Below are 27,219 nucleotides of genomic sequence, written 5' to 3'. Positions count from 1 at the left end.
AGAATTTGATTTAAAATTAACAGCGCGTCGTTCAATACATTTTTTCTAAAAAAAATACAAAGAACTAAATAAATTAAGTATATAAGTTATGATATGTTTTAAAGATTTTCGAAATTATTGCATCCGCCAATTCTCATTTGTGTTTTATACCATGGTTTTCTTGAATAATTTCAATATTGTATTTAATAATAAATAACCCTGTTTAAAATTTCCAATAGGATCCCATCAAAAACGACAAAAGCCACTTAGAAACCCATAAATTTTATTGTTTTCTAAGTGGCTTTTGTCGCTTTTGATAGGATCTTATTGGAGTTTTTCAACAGGGAAATTGATTAATTATGTAAAAAATTTTCAAATACATCGGTTGAGGAAGTACTGTGAAAAATCACTTTTCTTACAATATTCTTCAATTTTTGAATACGCGTACTTTTAAGTCTCCTCTATACGAATAAATTTTTTTTAATAACCCTTGCGGCACTAATTTTCAAAATATTGGCAATTAAAAATCGTACATCTGACATGTATCCTGACCGTAGTTAGAGTGAACATTTTATTGAATAACAACCATACTTTTCTTAGGATTTTTTTGAAAAACTGAGAAAATTTAATTGAAGTTATAACAAGTACTTTTTATCAAAAATAACATTAACGAGCGGTATTCATTTTATTATAAAAAATGTTTGAAGTTAGCGACTTTCGATATTTTACGTGAGTGGAAGTAAGTGAGCGATAGTCTGTAAAAAGAGGTAGCACTAGCGCGTGAGAAAGAAACCAATAGCCATAACCTAGGACATACCAATTTTTGGACGAGCTTCCTTCACCCTCTGTTTATTCATATAAAAAATTTAAAAAAAGTAAGGTTAGATATTGTTGTGTTATTTAATTGTGTATGTGTTGATCTGAATAAAGTTTTATCAATATCTATAATAGTTTCTGTGTAAAAAAAATAATGAATATTTGCTTTTTTTCGAATACCGGAACCAGAATGATCCCTAAAGCTGTTACCCTGATAAAAAAAAAGTATTAAGACAAAGAAAAAAGTATTGAAAAGTATTGGTTTTCTAATCAATCCAATACTTTTTAATACTTTTTTCTTTGTCTCAATACTTTTTTTTATTCAGGGATTAGGAGTAAAATCAAATAACTAAATATTGAACGTTTTATTGAAATGTAAAATAATCAGTTGTAAAGAAAAAATATCGCCAAATCAACCATCTAAGAAATTTCCCTCTTAGTTTTGATTCTGTAACAAGCAGGAATACTTATCGAGACATGGAAAAAGTTCTTATTCGAAATTACAGCTTTCTCAGCTCAGAATTTGGTAATAGAAAAATTTTTGAGCGTTTTGAGTTGAAAATAGCGGAAAGTTCCGGGGATGGCCTGCAAGATTAATTTTTATCAGATTTTTTAAAATAACTCCCAAATTTCTGTTCAGATTGGTTTTTTGGATTAGTTTATTTTTTAAAGATTAAAAAACTGCGTCGAATACTGTGAATCGTACACTGATAAAAAAATTGACTTGACTCAAAAGCCAAACTCTTGAACCAAGAATTCCATATTGAAGAAAAATATTTTCTTGAGTCAAGAGAATAAATTCTTGACTCAAGAAAATTTTCTTAGACCAAGAATAATTTCTTAGCTCAAAAATTTATTCTCTTGACTCAAGAATATCATTTTCTTCAAAATGGTATTCTTGGTTCAAGAGTTTGGCTCTTGAGTCAAGACAATTTTTTTATCAGTGTATGAAAATCCCCTAAACAATTCGAGAGATATTGTAGTTCAAACATTACTATTAAATAATCTTTTTCAATTGTCAAATTTTTGAGTTCGAAGAGCTCCATTGATTGCAAATAGCGGGTCAATGATGCCCGCGAAGTCAAACGCCCTTAAAACAGTCAACGCTCTCTGTATTTGACTTGCCCGTACAGGACCATTCTCTGTATTAGACTCGTCCTTGTCCATAAGAACTGTGTAAAATCGTCAAATACAGAGGAAGAATGTGGTCAAATACAGAGAGGTCCAATACAGAGAGCATCGACTGTTTTTTTTACATATTTATCAACATACTCGATAGAGTTTGGCGCCAAGTTCCGTTCTCAAACCAGACTACCGAGTGTTCAACAGACTCGATAGAGTCTGGCGCCAAGTTCCGTTCTCAAGCCAGACTACCGAGTGTGTATATACCCAGTCAGCATCCAAGTCAGAAAGATTTCAGTATGAAGTCTTTTAAAAAACTTCTTATAGAAGTCCTAATGTGACGTCTTAAGGAGCTCTTTTTTACGAGGTCAGAACTAAGAGCTATTAATGAACTCATAAGTTTGGAGTCAATTTTCTGACATCTAACTGAGTCCCTTTTTTGGACTTCTTTTTGAGTTGCGTATAATGAGCTTATAGACATTATAAACAAAAACACAAATTTCTTTTTAATATAAAGCTGTCAAAATCTTATTCATTTTTCATTATTACTTTCCTGATGGAGAAATTAAATAAGACTATTAAGAAAAAAAAATTTTATTTCTTTACAAAAAGATATAAAATAAAAAATTAAAAATCCAAGTAACCGATATGGTTGTATATGATTTTCGGAAATTAAAAAAAATTTTGTTGCAAATTTAAAAATTAAAAGAAACAATTTTGGAACGTACTTGGTGTGCGTCATTGTGTACTTCAATTTTTTTTAAAAGTCCTAGTAAGGTAAAGGCCCCAATAGATGATCACCCGAGTCGAAATTTAAAGCCGAAATAGAGCTTCCTAGTCAGGAATAGAACCCATTTAGAGCCCAGTAGTCCGAATAGCACCGACATTGGACCCACAGATCCGACTTTTAATCGAGAGGTCCGATTTTGAGCCTCGAGGTCCTCTCTAGACTCCGAGAGGTCCGATTTTAAACCCCGAAGTCCGATACAGAATTGAAGTCATTATTTTTACCATTTATTTATTTATCAGTGAACTTGTTAATTATTTTTTTTCATTTAGACAACATATACGAGAGAATTTTTTTAAGTTGTGTCGTAAAGGAGAAGCTAATCAATCGAAATTTATTTATTTATTAAGATTTGTACCCGTTAATTAATGAAAATTCGTATTTTCAAACTGACAGCTCTCAGAGGTATATCAGCGAATAAATTTATTACTTATATTTTTCCAGAGACGTACATATAATTTTTAGAAATTACATATGAAAATTCGTCATTGAAAAAAAAAAATTTTATTTTCAAATTAATATTATTAATTTTAATAATATTAATAATTTTTTTATTTTTTAGTATAGGCGATCCAGTCCAAAAACAAATTACTAATGAATATTATACAACACTCATGATCCTGCTGCGATAGTTGTATGCAAACCTTACAACGTTATACTTGAAAGTAAAGAGATTTTAGAAAATTTTAAAAATATTTTGTAAAATTCTTTAAAGCTTTTTAAAATGTTGAAAATTTAGTAATTATGTAGAAGTGGGGCTCGCATGTTTTTTGAGCATAAAAAATCGAAAAATTAATATTTTTCGGAATTTTTTTTCTTCAAATTGTTTATCTCCGCGGCGGATTTATGATAAAAATTTAACTTTAGCTCAAAATCATCCCTTAAGCTAAGGTAATTGCATTTGAAAAGTAAAAAATAAAAATTTTGTCTTTTGATCAAGAATTTGATGGTCAAGCACTAAAATTTCGTTGAATTTGAACTTTGCATCTTGTTACGCATTAAAAACTAAACAATTCAAAAAAAAATTTCCAAAAATATTAATTTCATTTTTTTTTTAAATTATTCCATTTTTGATGAAATTTAAGGAAGTACGAGCACCAAGACAACTTTTAATAAGAGGCTTGATTTTTTTTTTTAATATGAAGTTTAAATATGTCTAAACAAATTCTGAAAATTTGAAAGAGATTGGCCGATTATTTATATAAATAATTAACTTTGAAGTTGAGCAATTTAACATTGGTCTTATGGGGTAACCTCCAAACATTGATACATTTCTGTATTTTCGTCGTAAAACTGTCGGTGAATATTTTCAAAAAACTTATGGATGAAAGTAAATATATTAGTGATAAATTTAATTCAAAAAAAATTTACACTTGCCCGACTAATTAAAGTGTATTAATTAAAAGAAAAATAAATGCCACCATTAGCTAATGTTAAATGTATATCTATATATTGAGAAAAATAATATGGTTACTGCTCTCCCCTTACCGCGCTAGAGTCAATATCTATCCCCATCCCGCCTAGCGCTCATACTTCCTTAAGAAAAAAAATAAATCATTTGGTTGAAAACAATTTTTCATAGTGTTTTCATAATTTGCAAAAACTCGAGCCCCACTTCTATATAATTACGGAAAATTCTTTAAAGTATTTAAAAATTTTTTTAAATTCTTTAAAACTCTTTAAAATTTAAGAAAATATTTTAAAATCTTATTTAAAATTTTTTACAGCTTTTTAAAATGTTTAAAAATTTTTGAAAATTCTTTAAACATTTTAAAAAGCCGAAAAGGTGAATTTAGATTTTGTAAAAATTAATAAGTACTTATTTCAATTTTTGCGAAATATTTTTAACTTCCCGATTTTCGAAAATTTTCAATTTTCTTAGCGGGAAGTTAAAAAAAATTCTTTTGAATTTAATTAATTATGGTACGTAGCTTTACTAGTATAGTAGTAACGATGATTGACAACATTTCTAACTTGTCACCTATATTTCAATACAGTCAATAATTCATATTCAAACAAAATTAATTCGAATCTTTGTTAGGGCGTATTTAAGGGGGGAAATACGTGTAGAGGCTTGAAAAAATTCAAAATTTTTTTTTTCATAAATCGCTTGTAAAACTATTGAAAAATATACAGTTAAAATTTCAGGTCAAAATTATTATTCGTTCAAAAGTTACAAGCGATTTAGTAAGTGCGCTCGGTACAGCGCCCGAGAACATAATTACCTGAACGGAGCGGTCGGTTAGGGTCGAGTAGGTAGTCATTCATATACTTCCAAGTTGACAGAAGTTTTAATAAAAAAATTAAGCACTTACTATGGACTAGCAATTAGGAGAAATGTAAATAGCGTTGAAGACATGAAAAATGAGATATTGGCAACTTATTTCCATATGATATCAACAGATGATAATCCACAACATGACAAATGTCCAAAGGGTGTAGATAGCTGGTGTAAGTGGAACGAAGCTAAAGCTCTGGGGACAGAACCTCCAAAACATCCGACACCTTTGCATCCTGACGTTCAAAAAGCGATTTTTCCAATTTATCAGGATTTATCCCGGGTAGATTTATTGGAGAGATGTTTAGGAGGCCATACTCAAAATGCTAATGAAAGTTTTAATTCAACTATTTGGCGTATGGCCCCTAAACATTTGCATAGTGGTTTAAAAACTATTGAAATTGCTGCATACTTGGCTGCTTGCTTATTCAATGAAGGCAGTTCAAGTATTTTATTAGTCATGAACGAGTTAGGTCTCATCGTTGGGAACAATAGCTTCAATCACGCACAACAATCCGACAGTCAGCGCGTAACCCGTCAGAATCGACGCAGCTCCTTGGACAGTAAAGAAGCCCGAAAAGCACGAAAAGAAAAGCTACAAGCTCAAAATGAAGCATATGAAGCTGAAGAAGGCTTACAATATGGTGCTGGAATAGCTGATTAATTGGTAAGTTGTTTCAATTCGTTTAATACAACTTTATATTAACCTTTTGGCACCGTGGCTTTATTTACCAGTAACAATTTATCGAAACAAAAATTGTTCATAAAAAATTTATCATACAAAAATTTCTCACATGCAAAAAATTCTCACTCAAAAATTTCTTGATTAAAAAAATTCTCACAGAGCAAAAAATTATCATTTAAAAGTTTCTCAAATATTTTATTTTCACTTTATCATTAAAAATTCATAATTGAATAAATATTAATTTTAATAATAATTAATAATACCAAATAAATTTTGACAATGAGAAATATTGCCTTTGTGAAAATATCGAACAAGAAATTATTGCTGATAATTTATGTCGCGAGAAATTATTGCATGAGAAAAAAGAGACGGTCACCTTAACTTTTTCATCACTTATTTTTTAAACGCGTTTTTCTCGAAACTAGTTTTTTCGAACTAGTGTACACTCTAGCTTAAAAAGTTTTTAACCAATCATCTTCAAATTTAGTATATTATTTCTTTACATAATTGTGCTGAATATGAACCTCAATCAGAAGCAATTTTTTCATTTTAACTAATTTTTATACTAAACAATAAACAAAAAAAAGGTAAAAACATGACTTACTTTCACAGCCGTCAAAAAATGAAAATTTTTTTTTTTTTTCTTTAAAATGAGAAGTTCATATAGAAGATACATGTCTAAAAAGTTATAATTTTGATGCATTGATTTCAGATAAAAATTATGGCCTCCATGATGTACACCAGTTGCGAAGTCGGACGACAACCTACGAGATGTATCAGCTGATATCTTTACTACTTTTTAAGTTTTATTCTTGTAAATGTAAATTTTTACTCTTCAATATATGTACAAAATAACCCAAAAGTTTGAATAAATAATATTAATTTTTTATACCTTTAAATAATTGATTAAAATCTGCTCGAAAACGGCCATCTACACGTATTTCCCCCCTTAATTTATTTCTTCTGGCTAAGTAGGCGAGTGTTTAAGTTTAGACTAACATATGTTATATCTGGTCAATTTCTGAGTCCAAAATGCACTTTGAACTAAAAACTGTAAAAGTTCTCTTCTATTAATTTTTTATTCAAAATATGTTTATAGTTAATAACAAAATGGTGGATTATAGGGGCCTGGTGTGCGCAGAATAAATTTTGCATGCGTTATAGTAATTCTGTCGGACTTCTGAGCTCTAAGTAGGTTCTATGCACGTGTTAAATTAGGTCCAACTTTGGACACTAAAGTGGTAAAAACGGAAATTTGTACCACTTTGGGGTCTAAAGTCGGATCTAATTTAACATAAGAATAGATCCGACTTAGATCCCAGAGGTCCGACCGGAGTCCTATCTTAGGAGGCTCTATTTGGCCTCTAAATTTCGACTCGGGCATGTACCAGTATATGATCACTCCATGTATTTGTATACCTATATTTGTGAATATAAATATACAAATACATGGAGTGATCATATACTGGTACGTGATCATCTATTGGGGCTTTTACCCTAGATAGATTTTAGGAATTTCATAAAAAGTGAAATATTTCGTAACCACGCACACTAAATACGTTCCAAAATTGTTTCTTTTAATTTTTAAATTTACAACAAAATTTTTTTTAATTTCCGAAAATCATATACAACCATATCGGTTACTTGGATTTTTTATTTTATATCTTTTTTTAGTTGTTTTTTTTTTCATCTTAAAAAAAAAAGAGATAGTAAAATGTCCATTTCTTCGATTTATTGCATCATTAGAGGAATAATATTTTATGTTGAAAATGGAAGTAAATTTAAAATTTCCTAACTGTCCCAAAAGCATTTCTTTTGTATTAAAAAATTAATGCTAACTCATCATCCGACACCGGTAAACTAAATTAAATAAATAGAAGTATAAAAAAGGAATCTGATCAATAGAAATTTAGAAATGGTTTACACATGTTTTCTTATTAATTGATTACAACAGGCTACCTGAAAACATTCAAAAAAAATCTTATTTTGAACTATGAGATAATACTGTTTACTTTGAACTTAAGGAGGTTCTCAAAAGTTATTTCTATTAGACATGGATATGGTTGTCTTCATTATTTTTCGTAGGTATTGATTTTCGGTACAGTTCAGGAGTAAATTACAAATTTTCTATTATTCTTCAACGACTTTATGTTCATTCGATATATATCACAATAATTTAGATGAACGCATACTTCAGTAAGTCAATTAAATATACTTCTTATAAGTGCGTTACCAACAGTTAAGTTACGTATTTGGTACCTGGTATCTATAAGCCAGCCCGGCCTGATCTGAGTTTGAGACCTGAGTTTGTGGACAGTGTGTCCCTCGATAAACGGGACTTTCAGTTTCTTTTAGAGAACCGCGAGTGCAAGATCGAACGCGCGCAAACAACGTGCGTGAAAGTTTTACTCCGAAAGGACAGCCGCTGCTTACTGAAATAGGTACTTATATGAAACTCATATATTGACTGATTACATTATTTATGAAATTACATGAGGTTTTTCTTACAAGTTGTAATAGAATCTTGGTTTTAAAAGAAAAAATCTAAAAAGTGATGGTGACAAATGTTAAATAAAATATCTATTATCTGTACTACAATAGCTTATACGTTTATATATTTATTGGGTCGACTAGTTTTAGTAAACGTCTGCACGTACAGGTGCTATTATAACATTTTATGTAAATATGCCTTACCTTTACCTCGATGACAATTTCATCGAGTATTCAAGCACGTAGACATTGCTTTGTACTCGTTGACGCAATATATCAGTGATCGTTCTTTGAATACGATACCACGAACATACTTAAATAATTTATATTCACTTTTAAAGTTTAAATTTCAGTTATTACATTACAGAACGCATATTTATAGTTAGTTTTGTGCTATTTATTAAATTTGTTAATTTAACATACATATATCTATATAAATGAACGTTTCTTACTTTTGAATTTTAAATTACATAGGGTGTAATCTCACTGTTAGTAATCGATAACCTCATAACTTTCTCCAATGTCTTTGTCTCATTTCTTTTATTTATCTACCAACTCTCACTTGACTCATCTCTTTTTTAAACATGAAATTATTTACTATTGTAGCAATTTTTTTTACCTTTACTGATAGTTACTCTATAAATAAATAATATATATATAAATCAAATTACTCATAATTAATAATAAAACAAATCTTAGTGAACAAAAATTACAGTGGTGAAGATGTGTCCAAAATTTTATTTAAAATTATATGGTTCCATTAAAAACAAAATTTAATCTCCAATATTATTAATTGATATCAATTATACAGAATAACTTTATCTCAAGAATTGACTGAAAAAAAAATTGTTCTTCCCCTCCCTGGCGGATTCGAAATCGAAAAGTATTAATCATTGTTATTATTTTATAAATTTTTTATGTTTGCTGCATAGGATTGCATTAATTAAAACAAATTTTTTTTTTTTCCAATGAAATGCATGGCGCCTGAATCATAAGTACTTACAGCGGCGTCTTCTTTTTGAGACAAGGACGTCCCTGACTTGTACGACCATGTCGCAGCGTCCCAAGTGAAAGTTTGTAAATCAAATTTTTCTGGAACTCATTGGGTGCACAACTGATTCACTAAAAAAAAAAAAAAAAAGTATATAAAATTTTCATTGATTTGATATCATTTGTAGAAATTTAAATTTATTGTTCAGAAAATAATCGTCAGTATAATCTCACTGACATTAAGAATAAGGAAAAAATAGTCTCAATTTAATAAAAGAAATGTAGAAACCGCATAAATGAAAACAAATCCATAAGTAATTATAATGAGTCTATGAGAAACTAAACTTAATTATAATTCACAAGATCATAATACAAGTCTTTTAACAATTGAATATGGAGTGACATAAAAAATAAATGATACGTCGTATTTGTATGTTCCAAGAGAAGTGAAAGTCGCGTTATTTTCACGCCTCCGTATTTTGCCCGGACAGCAGCAATGTGTCTTCAAAGATATTTTAACTTGTTCGACCTTGCGGGGCGCCAATGGACCTCATTGATTCTACTCCCAAAGTTATTTTTGTTTGCGCACGAATACGCAATCAAATACCTTAGTTTATTGAAAGAGAAAAAAAGTATTTACCAAAGTTTTGACTTGTTCTGTACATTCTCGTATCAAATAATTCTTTGAATATCATTGAAATTCTTGTTAAGAATTATTCGCGCATTTACTCAAGATAAACTCGGCCGTTTATATTACGTGGCAAGGGATGAATCAAGACAATTTCAGACGGGACCGAGTGTTATTGTTTCATATCGTGCCACACATTACTTTTCATATATGTGTTAAAATTTGAAGTTTTAATATCTGAAACCATATCAAATAAGATAATTTAAAAACGATAGCACATTTTTCAATTTTTCACCTCGATAAGTTATTTTAAGGCTCACAATAAATAAAAGCAAGGTTCCGAAAAACCAGAAAATGTGATTTTTAACTCATTCAAAACATGCTGAATATAACCGGCACATTTTTTTTTATAGGTATGCAACAGCTCTGAATTAATGAATTTTCGGTCGATATAGTTCAGACAAAAATGCAGTACAAGAAGCTTAAGTGTAACAGATGTCAAAAGAGCGCAAGTAGAAATTCTTAATTTTACTAGAATTCTATAATGATCGTAAAATTGTGCCAATTATTTCAATTTTTATAATGAACATCATAAGTACTTCTTACATCCATCATTCTACTTAATACATATCTTAAGAGAAAGTTAATACCGCTACTATTGGCAGATAATAAGTAATATTTTTATTATCTTTGATTAGAAATATTATGTAACAATTAATAAACCATTTATTAAAATCTATAACGAAGGAGGTATAAAACGAGCTTAAAAATGTAATTTTGCTATGAATTCTTCATTCAATTTTTTTCCTACATACTTGATTTATACATCGAAAAAAAATTAACATGAGTCCAGAGAAAAATTTTTGAACCTAGGAAATTATTTTGAAGAGCGTCATCATCTTGATTTGAGTAGAAAAATTCTTGAATTGAGAAATTTTTTTTGTTTGAGTAAATTTAACTTGATTCAAGACAACGAAACTCTTCCAAATGATTTTCTTAGTTCATACGTTTTTCCCTTGAATAAAATTAATTTTCTACTCAGAGTATATTTTTTTGCGGGGCTAAATTAATTTATCAATTTAAGAATGGTGACCATTGAAATTTTGAAAAATCATTATTTTTTTTTAATAACACTCGAATTCAATTATAAAATCGAATAAGCAAGAAATACATCTGAAATCTCACAAAATAAATTTCAATTATTATATCTTTATAATTTTCTGTAATCAATATTACCTTTAAATTCAATAAAATTTTACTGTTGCATTTATTTTTATAACTTTACAAAATTACAAATTACTTTAAAAAATTTTCTTGTTTTTCAATTGTTGGATGGCTTTTTCATCTTTGAATTCGCCTTAAAGCTCATATTATACCAATAAGCTTGAGTATTCCGTTAGGCTCTTTTTCGAGCTTATACTATAATAAGTACTACCTCGAATACTAATCATAAAAAATCAATGATAGCAATTAACTTTCCATATTAACTTTACATTCTCAGCGTGTAATAAAAAAAATAAAACCAATAACCATTTGAAATAATTGTAGCACTATGTAAAGATTTCCATAAATAATTGTAGCCGTTACTTCAATCGTGATGTAACGGGTTATCTGATAAAACTGTTATCAAATACTTGACCTTTTTTGACCGTGAAAACGTAATTTGATTTCGGTTCAATTTTAAGACGTCGAGTTTTTATCAGATCTCTAGGTTTTGATATCTTAGGAAGCCGTTCCGACTATGCCCGGTTGGACATCTGACCACGCACGCGCATGTGTATATGTGTATGAATAAAATTTTGTTGCACGATACATTGAGGACGAATCAACTGATTGAGATGAGTGACACGGCGTTCGAATGTGTTCATTTAGACTTCGATCTGATTAGACTTTTAAACCAATTGGAGAACTCGAAGTGTTCAAAAATCAACCAGTTGGAAAATTCTCGAGCGTTTCAGGCTCAAAAAAGCGGAAAGTTTCAGGGATGACTTGCAAGATCAATCTTTTTCAAAATTTATTTTTCCTCAAGACCCTACCTTAGCTCAAAATTACTTTCAGCTCATAATTTTTTTTTTTCATATCTATAATCTCTTCAATTAAAAATGTCTATTATGTATGATTTCTTGTTTAAGATAATGTTTATTCTATTAATGTGCATGGAAAAAAAAAAAAAAAAAAAAAAAAAATTGTTTTTTCTTCCAATTCTATAAAATTTTGATTGCTTGAGGTTTATTTTTTTGTTAAGAAAATCTAGTGCAACAAATTTTCTAACTTAAAAATAAAAGTAAACTTATACAAAATCTTAATTAAAAAAAAATCTGGATGACATGCTAATGAAACTGATGACGATGACCTATAATATTTTTTCGAACCACTTGGTATGTTAGGTACATGGATCTTCTTTAGGTTTCCAGTCCTTCACCTCTTAATCATTAAGTTTCTTTATAGGCTTAGACTTAAGAGAGTGTATTCAGATGACTCCTGTAATAACGAGTTTTTGCTTGAGCACTCAAGTTGGTTCGACCATGCAGACGGCCTTTGCCAAATGCCCTCGCGCCCATCGACATTCCTTGGTTCCACTCCGTAATGTAATAACGTAAACATCAACAACAAGCCAACGTGAAAGTTTACATGGCCGCCGCCGGGATCCCGATTAAATTCAGCGGATATCAAGTAACTCTCGATATATCTTATCCTCATCATCACGCCACCAATAATACCTATGCACTACCTGCTCAGTAGCACCTCTAATGTGTACATGTATTATGTATAATAAATATAAATACAAATGTATAAAATACACAACCATTTACGCTCTTGTGTTTCTAAACTCATCGGAAACATTTCGTAATGATTTTTCATAGCCTCGACGGTATCATGACACGATAATTAATGTTGACTTATTGGTTAACACTGTAGCTTACGTTATGAAACCCAATGGAAACCAATGTCGTGTATTCAATTTCATTAAATATTGTCGTTCACTATCGAACTCATATATTTTATCCATCCCTATGCGACTACTGTAATATTGTAAAATTAAGATATCCAACACAGTATTTACCAAAATTTCGTGGTTTTAAGCTATTCTTCTATGAACTATTATTACAGTTACAGATACCATTTTTTTGGATGTAAAAAGTCTTGAAATTAAAATTTCAAATTATGATCGATAATTTGACGGTAATCATTTACTTTATAATATTATTGTATTTTTTTCTTATGTTAAAACAATTTAAAAAATAAAATTTGCTAAAAATCGTGGGATAAACTTTTCATTTTTTTATTTTATATCTGAAAATAGGTAAAGTGCCACTCGTATAGAATTACTTAATCCGCTTGTAATTGTAATTATTTAACTGTATGCCATTCACTTTATGATTGTAATACAGAGGAAGAAATGAATAAAATGTAATGGTAACTATTGAACTGATTTCAGAGACAATCGCAAGTGGATAAATTAAATCTCGTGTAGATAAAAAATAAAGAATGTGGTTAATGATGGGTATGCGGTCAACATCCAGGCAAATTGACTGACAGTCTTCAGAAGGGGGAGAATGTTACGGTGGTTATTGGCACTGGATGAACCTGCATCAAGTCCATGCGGTCTAGTGGCATTGAGGTATAAGTGTAAGAATCGCGGTGCCGTATGAGGGAATGCCCCGGCGTGGCAAGACGCATCTCACTGGTGGCCAGTCCGCAAACAGTGAAGATCAGGGAATCGGATTAACGTCACATATCCATCAGGACTACCATCGTTGTGATGTAGAGTGGTGAGCCAAAAAAACTATTACTAAGATAGGGTGGGTGATGATAATCTGATGATAATACATGTATATTTATATTTACTATGTTTATTCCTTTTACTTTTAAAAAGTTGAATCTAACGGTGAGACTTAATTATTGTATTATAAAATGTAGGTGAAGAATTTTTCGGAGTTTACTATTTATATATAGACATAACAGGATGATTATAGAAAGTAAAACAAATTAACTTCAACAGTTGATATTTTAACGAGGTGACTTACATAATTGATTGAGGCATTAGTAGTATTTATTGATAAAGATTCACTATAAAAGTTTTTAATATTCACTTTTAGGTCTGAGCAGGAAACAGTAGATGCGGAAGTATCCCAATTGGTAAACGGAGGCGCGGCTGCCCTTCGTAATCTTAGGAGATGGCGCAACTCAACGAGTTCCGGGTACTCAAGCCATTCGCCGCCTCTCTCTGCTAGCTCATATTCAACATGCTGTGCTTCAGTTCTCCGAAATTCCGCGGTCGGGACACTTGGTGCCGAGGCCGCTCTCGGTCTAGCAGTAATTCACGAAGCAGAAGCAATACCACGTCCTATTTGGCCTTGTTCATCCATTTATCGTAGAGATTTACACTTGGTTGGTTGCAAGACGCTTGACTGTGAGGGCTTATCTGCCAGTTGCAGTTACGCTCGCACTTACACGTACGCCAGTCGATGTCGCAATGCTTGGCGAGACTGTCAGCCTTCTGCCCGTACGGCACAAGAAGTCCTCCTCGAGCTTTCACGGACCCTCAACTCTGTTATTGACGGCGAGTGCGACATGACGCCTGAAGAAATTCTTCGTGACATCTCTCGTACTGTGCAGAAGGTTGAGAATAATGGAACAAACGGAACAACATCTACTGGTGTTTCCAGTGAAGAACATATTTATCGACTTTCATCCTCTTCCTCCAGCGCTATCGGTCAAGACTCTGTTACTGTTAATCCTGTAAATTTTAAACTGTACAGTAAATCTGGATACACAAATGTTTCTGTACCATCTTTCAAAACATCTTACCAGTGTCTTCATGAAGGAAAAACACTTTTACTTAAATCTTCTACTAAATCTCAAGATAAATGTGACAAACATCATCAACAATACAATCAAATTCCAGCTGTTTTTCTTGTGCCGCGTTGTAATGGTATTCATACTTCACGTAAGATTCCCAACTGTAATGCCAAAAGTGCTGAAAATTCAAATGACAAAGATAAAAATAGATTTATTAAAATACGTGATAATTCCCAAAATGTTAAACACAATAGTACCGTTCCTGTTATTGAAAATATACAAGATAAAACTTGTTATAATTCTAATGAACCTGTATATTCTACGGTAAATATTCTATTACTTAATATATAAACACTGATAAAAACATTAATTTGGCCCAAGAGAAAAAATCTTGAACCAAGAAGATAATTTTTAAGAATTTTTTTGTTTTGATTCCAACAGAAAAATTATTTGACTTAAGAGATTTTTCTTGGTTTAGGTAATTTTTCTGTTTGATTCAAGACAAAAAATTTCTTCAAAACCTCGGACCAAGTTAATTTTTCTACCAAAGTATAGTAATAATATTTCGATTTAATTTAATTCAATAATAATTCGTTTCAGCAGCTAGACCTCAGTGATGAAAGTTCCTCTTATGGTGCAGTTGGAGAGTCTTCAAACAAAGCTAATTGGAATCAAGGCATATCAGTTTTCAACAAAAGTTTGGATTTTACATTAGATGGTCATCGAGCTGAAAGATTAGGACGGTTAATTGCTCGAGCTAAACGTAAACGACAGTGGTGTCGTGCCCTCACTACAATCTTAGGGCTAGTCTTTTTTATATTAAGTGTTGTCGTTGTTTCCATGTCTGTTACTAAAGGACGTAAAATATTTGGAAGCATGTAAAGTAAATGACTAATTGTAATGACTATTATTAATTTATTAATTTGAAAGTATCAAATTATTTGATTTGTATAATTTATAGATTTTGATAATTATAAAGACCGATTTAAAAAAAAAAATGCATTATTAGATGATAAAATTATAATATGTAGTAAATACTGAAGAATCTTTTTTACAATTCATTTTATGGATTATTATTTCTTCATTGCAGAACACCAGTTTTTTTTTAAACTGATTTTTAGCCATATGTATTTCGTGGTACCTTATATTATATTATATACTACTATTATAATTATTGTATATTATTAATTAAATCATATGCAAGATTTATGAAATAATCTTAGCAAAGCAATATAGTGGCTGTGACCATCTCGTTTGCATTTCTCTATAATGTATTTCAACACCAACATATTAAATACATATCTTATAATTTTTAAATACATTAAAATCTCTATTCAATCCTACCTCGTTGATAGTATTAATGATGTATAAAAAATTTTATTGACCAATTAAATTTTGTAGAATAGTTAAACTTATATGTTCATTTTTTGATCCATAATATTTGAAAGAAAAAAAATAAGATCAAATTTTTTGAATATTTAATTTTTAAACTTTGTATGACTTTTAAAAAAAAATCAATACAAACTGGTTTTATAATGAATGTGATATTCAGCAACGAAAAATCAGTTTTTTATAAAAATAAAATCAAGATTTTACATAATATCTTATAACACCTCGTTAATGACCTCGTTATAATCGATAAAATACATATATTTATTTATGAAATTCTTATCGTTTGCGACATAGAAAACTATCCAAGAGAGTGTGTAGTTGAAAAGGTGCTTTTCAGAATCAATAAAAAACTCATTTATGTAAAAAAATTTTTTTCATTAAGGTTTTTAAATTATACGCATAATATATATCGCAAAAATTTCTTTTAGCTAAGAAAAATTATTTAACTTTGATTATTTCAAAATTATCTGCTAGCTCTCGGAAAAAATTGTCTGATTTAAATGATTAGTTCAACATGTAAAACTATTATCGAAATTCTTTAATTTTACACGTAAATATTGATGAATAGCGAGCATTGATTACATAATTCATCATTTCCATTAGAGTTAAAATTTTATTTGATTAATTTATTCTAAAGATATCTTCAAATAAAACTAAATTTTTATTAATGCTTCTCGAAAATATAATAATTCCTTTCAAATAATAATAATCAATAAATAGAACAGCTAATATCATCAGAAGAAATATTTAACTATAAAATATATAATCTTTCATTAATGAGAACCACAATAAATATTTTGTTTTTATCATTAGTGTATGCTTCGTTTTTGATTTATAAAAATTATTAGAATTTCTAAAAAATTCAAGAATTTTTCTTTAAATTTATAAGAATCGAAATATTTTGAGGACATTTTTTCTGTTTCTGTTTATAAACATAGTTTCTCATATTCAATAATATTTTTTATTGAAAATTAAACTTGATGTCATGTGTCAAAAAACAATTAAGGCGCATGCGTAAGAGTCACTGCTATGCAATACCATCAAGCAACCTCAGATATATTTTTCTCTACTTAGCCAAGTTGACAGTAAATTATTATAAGTAAAAGTGACGTGTCAAAGCATTAATTGGTAAGTAAATATTTTTCGATTATATATATTTTAACCTCATAATAAATACTTTTATAAATTTCAATCAAATAACTTATAAAAACTTGCATATTTTTCAGATCACTAAATATACAATAACAATGGTATGTGTCCCGTGTGTTTTCATTCCTATTTTATTATTACTTTGGAGATTTTTATTACAACCAATTTTCTTAAAATTATGGAAAATTAAATCTAATAAAGGAGAAAATCCAGATGAAAATCAAGCTCCACCAGAACTAGTCAAAACATGTGAAAATGGTGTCTGTTCAATGGGTTGGAAAAGTTCTCAGAAAATATCGAAAACTGAGTAATATTTTTTAAATTCTACAATAAACATAAAAAAATCATCTTTATTTAACCGAAAAAGGAAAAATATCATACATTATTTCTTTGAGTAAAAAACAATCGATATGAATATAGCAAATATTAATTAATTTTTATAATTAAAAAAAAAAAAAAAATAGTGAAATTTTAATGAATTGTAAATAATAAATTCACATTTAAAAACTAAATATCATCATGTATATTTAGTTGAATTACACTTTTTTATAATTATTAATTTACTTATTTTTAATTGAAAAATTGTTTTGTCTGCTGCATTTACACTAATTAAAAATCTAGTATTTTAATGAAATTAGTAAATCAATTGAGGATTTTTGTTTATTCACGGGGAAATTTTAAATTATAATTAATATTTATTTTTATCTTTCTAAATACAAATAAGTTGTCTAAATAACTTTATCTTATAATATTAGCAATGATGTTAAGTAAATTATAAATATTTCGTAAAACAAAGTATATATTCCAAGTATAGATATAGTAATAAGTTAATAAACATAATATAACAATTTTTTATTCTTTTTCATTGTAGCAATATTTATTTATTTTATTAAAGACTCATAATATTCTATTAATGCGCAAGCATTACTGTTGTATGTACTAAAACTTCAGATGTATATTATTTTCATTTAATTAAAAAAAATCATGTGGAAGTATCAATCGATAAGTCATTGCTTATTTGATTATAAACAGTACTTATGTATCATTCAAGCAAAATACAATTTATATTAGATACAAAATAATTGAAATTAATTCAATAAAGACAATAATTATAATTAACTTTCTATTTCTTTTTTGTGGTTTTTGACACTCTTATAGTGGTTAATTATCTTTATAATTAAGATAATAAGGAAGATCTTGTCAAAATTAATTAAAGTAAAACGTTCATAGCTGAAATTAGCAGCAATCCAAAGGAAGAAAAATGAATCACAAAAAAATTCAAACTATTGGATATTCTCAGTAATTAAGATTTATCAACTTTCCAGAAACTAATTATCTTAGACAACCATATTGCAATTATGCCATGCAGTTGTATATGGAAGAATGTTAGGTAGTGGTTATATTGATATAGAATTGAGTTATCTTCTCAACGAAAAAATACACTAAGAAAGCTTATTGGAATCATAATTTGGGTGATAACATGCTTATGTTAATTTTTCTAATTACAAATTGTGGTTTCAACCGTTTCAACGATCCTCTCACGAACAATTGATTAGCACAACAGAGCTAAAATATATAAGTTAAAGGCAACGTCAATAAGACGTCACTTGATATACTTATACTGAATAATGCATTGACGATGTAATGTTTGATATTTTAATCTACTTAGTCAGGAGGAATTAAATAAATTCTACGATGATTCATCAAATCACTTACATTTTTCAACAAAATTCCAATTTTCATTGTAGTCTTAGAGAGAAAGTACCTAATTTACTGATTAATCAACTTGGTGAAATTTAAATGTTTCTTTTCTTTTTATTCTAATTCGACAGTTTGAAAACATTAAAAAATAGGATCCCAAGCGTCACAAAACAAATGTTGACTTTTTGGGAGATTTTATTTAACAAGAAGTCAGATATTTATAATTATCAACTTAAATTAAAGAAAACATCACCAAAAAAAATTTTGTATCGCTTGGGTTACTGTATTTATCATTCTATATATATATTTACAAATGAAACCACCAAATAATTTACTTTTGTCAACAATTTGGTGACAGTGCTCGAGCGATCTAATTATAAAAATAATATTTATTAATTATGGAAATATAAAGTAAACAAAGAATGACCTGATAAAAATCATGCTCCACCAAAGCTAGTCAAAGAAGTGAACATAGTCACGGCTCAATTGCTTTGAAAGGTTATCAGAAACCATCGAAAATTAAGTTGTGTTTTACAAATTTTATGCTCGATATTCAAAAATCCCTCAAAAGTGCCCTCAACTATACAGAGAAAAATATTACAAATCCCATTATAAATTAAAAATAAAAAGAAGAAAGTGAATCTTGCAGTCATTTTCAAAATTCAAAAAATAAAGTTAGTATTTCAATAAATTGTAAAAAAAATATACACTTGGACAACTAAATATAATTACGTAGATTTAGTTGAATTACAATTTCTTAAAAATCAATTAATTTATTTATAATCGAAAAAAAGTTTATTGTCTGTTCTATTCATACTAATTGACATTCTGTTTTAATAAAATTCGTAAGTAAATTGAAAAGGGTTTTTGTTTATTTACAATATGTATTGTAAGTTATAACGATAATTTATTTTTAACATGCCAAATACAATTAAAATTGTTCAATTATCTTTACCTTATGATAGTAGCAAAAAAATGTTCAATGGATTGTAAATATTTCGTATTACAAAATATATAATTCAAGTATGAAAAAAAGCATGTAAAAAAGTACTGAGCTGATATATAAATTTAGTAGTTACTTTTTTTTTGTCATTGAAAAAATAATTCATGAAACAAGAATTTTTAAGTATATTATTATGGAATGATTCATTTATTAATGGCACATAATATTAAGCTAAATGATTAAAGTTTTAAGAGGTATGAGTGAGTGAGCCATTTAAAATATCTTTATACTGTATTTAAAAAAATTATAAGTCAATACTTATTTTAATTATAATTATCATCATATAGTTAATGAACATTTTTAAGTTCAACTTCGAATACCAAGGTACTATTTCCAGGAATAGCAGGTGGTGATCCTTTGGCACCATAGCTAAAAATGATTTATAAATAATTATTATCTTGTAAAATGTAAGATTATAGATTAATATTTAAGATAATTAATTATACATACCCCATAGGTGCAGGTATTGTGATACGTCGTTTACCACCAACTTTCATGCCTTGTACACCAATGTCCCAACCTTTGATAACTTCTCCTTTACCAAGGCGGAATTTGAAACCATCTCCACTTGTAGTTGAATCAAACTTTTTACCATTCTTTAATCTCCCAACGTAGTAGACCGAAATGAATTTGCCTGATTTAGCTGGAGCGCCAGTACCAACTTTAAGCTCTTCAATAGCTACACCGCCAGTTAAAGTTCTTTTCTTAGCCAGTTGTTCATTCTGAGGCTTTTGCTCTTCATTGTTCTTCTTCTTCATTTCTCCTTTGTCTTTGCCGTTAACCAAATTATTTTGCTTGGCAGTTTCTTGAATTTGATTCTGTTGTTTTTTTTGTTTTTTAGTTAGCTCATTTTGTACTCGAAGTCTTGCTTGTACTACTTCTTCTTCTTCATCATCATCGTCGTCATCATCTTCTTCCTCATCACTTCCCTCTTCATCAGAATCACTGTCATCTTCACGCTCCAACATACTTTGATCTTCATCATCATCATCATCATCGTCATCATCGTCGGAGTCATCTTCAGAAGACTCATTTTTAAGAGTCTTCAAACGTTTCAACATTTTTTTATCTACTGGCAATTCCTTAGCTTTGCGCTTATCATTCTTAGCAACTAATTCAGGAATTTCTTCCTCTTCTAAATCTTGCTCAAGATCATCTAACTCATCAGGTATCAAATAACCAGTTAAATGTACATGTCCACGACCGTTAGATGTGAATGAAATTCTGGTTCCTTCTTTGAAGTTTAAATCAAGCTGGGCTTGAGATGAACTTTTAAGCAAGTTACACAAAAGATAATTACGGTTATCATAACATAGCATAACCTGAACAACTGCATCATCTATAGAAAAATAAATTTTATCAAATTAATATTTTAAATTAACAGAGTAATATTAGCGGTAACAAATCCAATAATTTCGATTTATAATATCATATTTAAATAATTAGTCGTAAGAAGTTTTACCTGCGGTCGTAACATCAAGAGTCGCCATAGACACGTGGAATGCTTTTTCTACGGTTTGCGTGTACCGCTTGTTTGGTTCCATTATCAATCCTAAAAAATAGATTAAACAAAAATTCTATTATCATAAACAAATTAAATAACAATAAATGATTTTAAAAAATCACATGTTCTTAAAGGTCAGAAACCACATGGCGACGCCATATTTCAAACAAGTACCGGCGTGATTTATTTATTACATTAAATTTAAACGATAGATATTCTAAAAACTCACCCCAAAACATTTTGATATATATTATTTTTTAGTAATACGGTTAAATAAAAAAAAAAAAACTAACAGAATTAATTAATTTAAACTTTTTGATAAAAATTAATTATTTCGGAAAGAGTATTCACTGTTCTCGCGCCAACTTCTGTATGAGAAATAAACTTTCTCCAACAAATCTAAAATGCAATAGTTTCTATTTCTAAATGGTGGCGCTTCAATCGTTCGATTATCAGTCATGAAATTATTTTTTGCAGAAATCATCTGACCCAGTAATAATTAATAAGTGACTCCCCCTTGCGTTTAAAAACCTTACTAAAAATTTTCACTTATAAATGAATATATTTTTACTAAATTTAAATCTAAACTAGAAATTTGAATAGCGCGCTACGCGCGCGCCTAAATTTCAACCAATAATGAGTCGTGGCCCGTTTTTTGCGAGTTTCGACCTTTGGCTAACTTCAAGACTTTCATCTATTTTATAATATAGGATAAATTCATTCAAATTTTCGAAAATGTATTAATATAAATAAAAATATCTTTTCCAATAATCCAATGTCGAAATTAATTGACAACTAATAATTTTTTGTATCTGGAACTATAAAATAGTATTATGTGTTACTTGTGTCACAAATTTTTTGTTGAAATATTTATAAATTTCCAGGGAAAAATGGATTTAAAAAATCTAAAATATTCCATTCTTATAATCGCTAATAGCTTAAAAATTTTGTTTCAAAATTGAGAGTAACATATTTTTATTCAGAAAAATAAAAAATTTCGCTCATTGAAAAAAATTACAATTTTAGATTAATAATTTACAATCAAATTCAGGACAAATAAAAACACGTTCAAATTATCATAAAAAAAAATTAGGTAAAAGAATTCTCAATGTAGAAAATTATAAATATTAAAAGTGCCAATTTTAAAAAATATCTTTTTCATCATAATTGATTGATTATAAAAATTTCAACAATTGTCAGATGTCTGCTGATTTCTGGTGCTATTCAAATTCTTAAATATTAAAAATAAAAATAAAATTTTAGAAAGCTATGCCACAATTATTTTATAATCAAATTTACTTGTAATTATAACTGAAATTTTTGCTTTTCTACTACCAATCCCTTAGTCAAAATAGTAACTTCGTTCGGGTATTTTCGGTTTCTATAGAAATTTTATAGCAAACATGAATTTTTGAGCCAAGATTTTTTTTTTAAATTAAATGATTTGAATTGAAAAATAATACGATTAAGATAAAATAACATTAGCTTAAATTAATTTATTTGCAAAACCGAAAATTCACGAATGACATTCGGTTGTGCTAATCCAACTACGCTTGTCCAAATTTTAGTATACATACTAAACTTATCTATGTAATAATATATTTCTTATTTTTCTTAAGTTATTACTGATAGGTTAATCTATTATTAGTATCCGTATTCTTCGAAAAAATTGTAATAATTACAAGTAAAAAATGAAAATTTATAACAAAACCAAAAATTAGTTGATTTTTTTCGTATATTTTGATAAATTAAGTTGGCACTAACATCAAATAGTAACAAAGGGAGAGGGAACAAAGTCTCATTATACCTAATGCCTACACCATCAAGCTTTCATACTCTACATACATATAAAGAGATATGCTTATACATATATTTCTCTTATAGTATCGAGATCTACCTATAGTAACATATAGGTAAACTTTAAATATTCTTTATCCATTTCTTTACCTATAGCAAAGTTCCCATGACTGAAAGTAGTAGGTGTAGTATAGGTATGTTTTTTTGGAGTTCATATTCATGATTTTTTATTTAAATTATTGTGAGATGTTCCACCAATGTTCATACCTCGTTACCAGGATTATCTGCAGTATTCCGCAGTGTGTAAATTATTGTGTGCAAACGTTTTCTATGATACAATAAAAGTTATCAGACATTAACTATTTTTCTGTAGTAAATAGAAGTGGATGTAATTAATGTTTGACGAAAATAAAAAAATACTTACATTGAATTAAATGTTTGCTGAAAATTGATTAAAAACAAAAGTAAGAAAATTGGCTTAGGAAAAAGATTTATTTTGTAAATCCATTACAATGGCAGATTTTGATGCAATTTATGAAGAAGAAGAAGAAGAAAATGAACAAAATTCAGAGGACCACTATGTAACTATTGTTCCAGATCCGATTGTCGTTCGTGGAGCTGGTAATATGACTGTGTAAGTTTTATTATTATATATGTAAAAAAAAAAAAAATGTATGTCATTTCATTTATTCTTTAGTTACTCCGAATTGTTTAAGGTTCCTAACTATGGCTTATCAACTATGAACGTCACAAAGAATCTCATTCCTTTGTTAACAGAAATTTCTTTGTTCTGTCATTTTTTGTGCTTTTTCTTTTTTGAAAAACAGTAAAACCAAAACAAAAAATATTATATTCATAAATATTTATTATTATCCATATTTATCCAAATAGCTTATTTCAAAAGAATAGTATATTTTTTTGACCTTTTGATATTTATTATAGGATAACTTTATTATTCTAGTTTCTAATATTACGGTTTTATTAAAATTAAGCTAAAAGAAAATAATTATAATGAATCAAACTATTTTATAAATTATTCATTACAACAATATATTATTAAAGTTTATAGATAATGTGAATAATAAACTAATAATTTTCAATTTAAATTCAGGTTTGGATTAAGCAATCGCTTTGAGGCAGAATTTCCTAATGGATTAGTATCAAGAGTAGCTCCAGAAGAATTTAAAGCTACTGTTATGAGAGTTAACAGTGTACTAAAAAAAACATTACCTGTTAACGTTAAATGGCTATTTTGTGGCTGCGTATGTTGTTGCTGTACTTTGGGATGTTCATTGTGGCCAGTTATTTGTCTTAGTAAAAGAGTAAGTAATACAAAATTTATAATAATTAAATTATATTTATTTTATAATTGAATCAATAAGTTAAAAAAAAAATTTTAGTTTTTCTAGAAATAACAAAGGTTTTTTTTCCAGTTCAACAAGTATCAAAAATATACTCTTTATATCGTCCAATACCTATTTTAATTATAACTTATAACCAAAACTGAAAACAAACATTGGCTTATTTTCAATCAATTTTTATATTATCTATAGTTAAATTGTCATTTAGATTTCAAGTTATGATTATGTTGTTAAAAAAAAAAAATTTTTTTTTATTTTATGTAAATTATTTTCACATTTGTTATTATTTTTCATACCATGCGTTTCAGAACTCTGAACTGATTTCAATCAAAGCAATATTCAAATAAGAAAAACTAATTATTTTCATCCCTAAGCAAAAAATGGATCTGTTCCCCTTTATTGCATTTAATTCCTCAAAATTAAATTTATTACGTTGTCTGAAGTTAGACATATTGAAATTCGGAGCTTTAATAAACGATTCAAATCTGATATGAAAAATAGCACACAAATCATGGAATAAAAAACTTGGGGTGATGTCAGATACCAAATCGAGCAGTTTGTTTTACCATCTTATATAAAATCTTCTTGTTTCATTCTTTTTATACAGTTTCCCACTGTAGTATTATTTTATTAATTCAATTTTTAAAATTAAGAAATATTTTTTAATAATATTAAACAGTATTAAATTTATTTTTTAGACACAACACTCGTTAAATAAATTATTAGAGTGGGAAAATAGTCGATTATATCACAAGCTTGGATTGCACTGGCGACTAACTAAACAGAGATGCGATAGTTCATCGATGATGGAATACGTAAGAAATTATTGAATTATTTATCACCAATTGAAATAACCAAATATGACTGGATTATAATGTTAATTTTTTTTATAGGTTCTTTTGATTGAATTTATACCCAAAATACCGATTTATAAACCAGATTAAAATGTTACAAATAAAGAGACGGTATACTCAATGTTTTAGGCTTGAGATGTGTCATAAATCGTGATAATTTGTAAAAACAAAATATTAATATTATAAAAAAATGTGAAATTTGATTAATTCAGGACGGTAGTATGCTTTTATTTACTAGAATGCTTTTGGTGGTAGATAGTTACTATATCGTGATGATATATTTTTGTAAAAACAAGTTACAATGGTGCTCTAACACCAACAAAGAGAAATAACTAATCCAAACAATAGAAAAAGTAATTGAATACTCAAGATTGATATCTATTAAATGATTTCATATATCAATTAAAAAGGAAAAAAATTAAATGTTAAGCTTTTCGTGTTTACATTTTTTTTCATGGAAAATTTTTATACGTCAGAAACAGGATCAAAATTTGACCTTGATCATAAGTAAAAACAAATTCAAATAAAATCAACATAGCTTTTTTTTTCGTAAAAATTATATCTTAAATTATTGAATTTCATCCGTTGTTAATATTTTTATTGTTATCTTATTAGTACGATAATCATTTGCTATTAGTAAAATAATTTATCAGTTTATAAATAAGAATAGAATTACAAAATTTTGAAAATCATCTTTGACGATCATGAATAATTTTTATCTTTAAGAAAATTTTAACCTCTCAAGTCCGTCCAATATCAATAAGACCATTGAAAAACTTACAATTTAAACTTTTTTTCACTCTTGATTAATACGTATAAAAGTTTAATTTTAACTTTTATTTCATTTTAATCTCTCGGGCTTGATTGGTTACCGTTGTTTCAATCGTATGAGGTGCCCAAAGAAAAAAATTTTATACCATCATAATCCACGACCGTGGGCTAGAACCGCACTGGTGATATGAATTTTGTATGATATCGGCAGTAGCCAACAATGTCTCCATTATGTATATACTAATACAATGCTTACTTACCGTTATTAAATGTGTTAACTGTAATTTTAATATCAAAATTTTTTTGCGGACAGTTTAATTCAACTGTCAAATAAATGTGATTTAGATGATAATACTTTGGGATAGTTTAATTTGTTCATGCATACTAAACTGTATCCAAAACATCAAATGTTTTTCTTTTCCATAGTGAAATTAAAAATACTGTACAGGAAGTCGAAAAAATGGTGTTATTTAAAGTTTGAATTTTTAATTGATGTTTAAATTAAAAGGTGCAGTATTACGTAAATAATAAATTTACTCTTTGAAAAATTATAAAAAATAATTATAAAAATTCGATTGGAATTAGCTGCTTGCATTTACCAATACATTACGTAAACAAATCAAATTTTTTAACGAAAGTAGAAAAAAAAAATGTTTAAAAGTAAACATGAATTTGGTATCATTTTAATAATGTCTTGAATTTTAAGTTATATATCAATTAAAAGCAGTCTATGTTATTAAAGCTAGAAAAAGAGAGTATCTATAACGCACCTCGTAATTTTGATTTTAAAATTTTGAGTTTCAATCGAATAATTTTTTCTACAGCCTAAAAATATTTTCAATACAATTATTGAAAGAAAAAAATCGTTGATGTTTTTGCAATCTAATAGATATAAATTAAAGTGTTTCATTAACATGGGATGATTTTATTTTGTCTTTAAAATTATATCACTCAATAATGAATTAAAATTGCTTAAAATTAAGATTGCTTAAAAATGCTTAAAATTCTTTTTGTCAATGACTTTAAGATTATGAGTTGACATTATATAAAAAAATATATACTTGTATTTATGTAAATGACACACTTTAATACATACCTATTAAAGTGGT

The 27,219-nt window shown here is 28.2% G+C and overlaps 4 protein-coding genes and 1 long non-coding RNA gene across 9 annotated transcripts; 4 read left to right on the top strand and 1 right to left on the bottom strand.

Moving 5' to 3' along the window:
• Nucleotides 1-4,808: 4,808 nt before the first annotated feature.
• LOC123268348 lies at nucleotides 4,809-6,570 on the top strand. The gene is made up of 2 exons (XM_044733339.1): nucleotides 4,809-5,649; nucleotides 6,380-6,570. The coding sequence occupies exon 1, from the start codon at nucleotides 5,062-5,064 to the stop codon at nucleotides 5,644-5,646; it is 585 nt and encodes a 194-aa protein (XP_044589274.1). The 5' UTR covers nucleotides 4,809-5,061; the 3' UTR covers nucleotides 5,647-5,649; nucleotides 6,380-6,570.
• Nucleotides 6,571-7,928: 1,358 nt separating this feature from the next.
• LOC123268331 lies at nucleotides 7,929-15,897 on the top strand. 5 transcript variants are annotated; one of them, XM_044733307.1, is made up of 4 exons: nucleotides 7,929-8,108; nucleotides 13,215-13,548; nucleotides 13,876-14,902; nucleotides 15,179-15,897. In XM_044733307.1, the coding sequence occupies exons 2-4, from the start codon at nucleotides 13,433-13,435 to the stop codon at nucleotides 15,458-15,460; spliced, it is 1,425 nt and encodes a 474-aa protein (XP_044589242.1). In that variant the 5' UTR covers nucleotides 7,929-8,108; nucleotides 13,215-13,432; the 3' UTR covers nucleotides 15,461-15,897. The 5 variants fall into 5 exon arrangements, with proteins under 5 accessions (XP_044589242.1, XP_044589247.1, XP_044589246.1 ...); XM_044733312.1 differs by having other exon boundaries at nucleotides 7,932-8,108; nucleotides 15,182-15,897; XM_044733311.1 differs by lacking the exon at nucleotides 7,929-8,108 and adding an exon at nucleotides 9,755-9,779.
• A 966-nt stretch (nucleotides 15,898-16,863) lies between these two features.
• Nucleotides 16,864-17,479, top strand: LOC123268350. The gene is made up of 2 exons (XR_006510214.1): nucleotides 16,864-17,098; nucleotides 17,197-17,479. It is a non-coding gene; the product is annotated as an uncharacterized LOC123268350 (long non-coding RNA).
• A 2,228-nt stretch (nucleotides 17,480-19,707) lies between these two features.
• On the bottom strand, nucleotides 19,708-21,721 carry LOC123268340 (46 kDa FK506-binding nuclear protein). The gene is made up of 4 exons (XM_044733323.1): nucleotides 21,557-21,721; nucleotides 21,286-21,375; nucleotides 20,274-21,162; nucleotides 19,708-20,192 (listed from the first exon to the last, which is right to left on the bottom strand). Exons 1-4 carry the CDS (start codon nucleotides 21,564-21,566, stop codon nucleotides 20,111-20,113), a joined length of 1,071 nt encoding a protein of 356 aa, XP_044589258.1. The 5' UTR covers nucleotides 21,567-21,721; the 3' UTR covers nucleotides 19,708-20,110.
• Nucleotides 21,722-23,152: 1,431 nt separating this feature from the next.
• On the top strand, nucleotides 23,153-26,250 carry LOC123268349 (cysteine-rich hydrophobic domain-containing protein 2). The gene is made up of 4 exons (XM_044733340.1): nucleotides 23,153-23,758; nucleotides 24,236-24,446; nucleotides 25,184-25,300; nucleotides 25,379-26,250. Exons 1-4 carry the CDS (start codon nucleotides 23,637-23,639, stop codon nucleotides 25,427-25,429), a joined length of 501 nt encoding a protein of 166 aa, XP_044589275.1. The 5' UTR covers nucleotides 23,153-23,636; the 3' UTR covers nucleotides 25,430-26,250.
• The last annotated feature ends 969 nt before the right edge of the window (nucleotides 26,251-27,219 follow it).

The sequence above is a fragment of the Cotesia glomerata genome, linkage group LG7 (assembly GCF_020080835.1).
Source record: "Cotesia glomerata isolate CgM1 linkage group LG7, MPM_Cglom_v2.3, whole genome shotgun sequence".
NCBI lineage: Eukaryota > Metazoa > Arthropoda > Insecta > Hymenoptera > Braconidae > Cotesia > Cotesia glomerata.
This window is presented reverse-complemented; position numbering and strand designations above follow the sequence as displayed.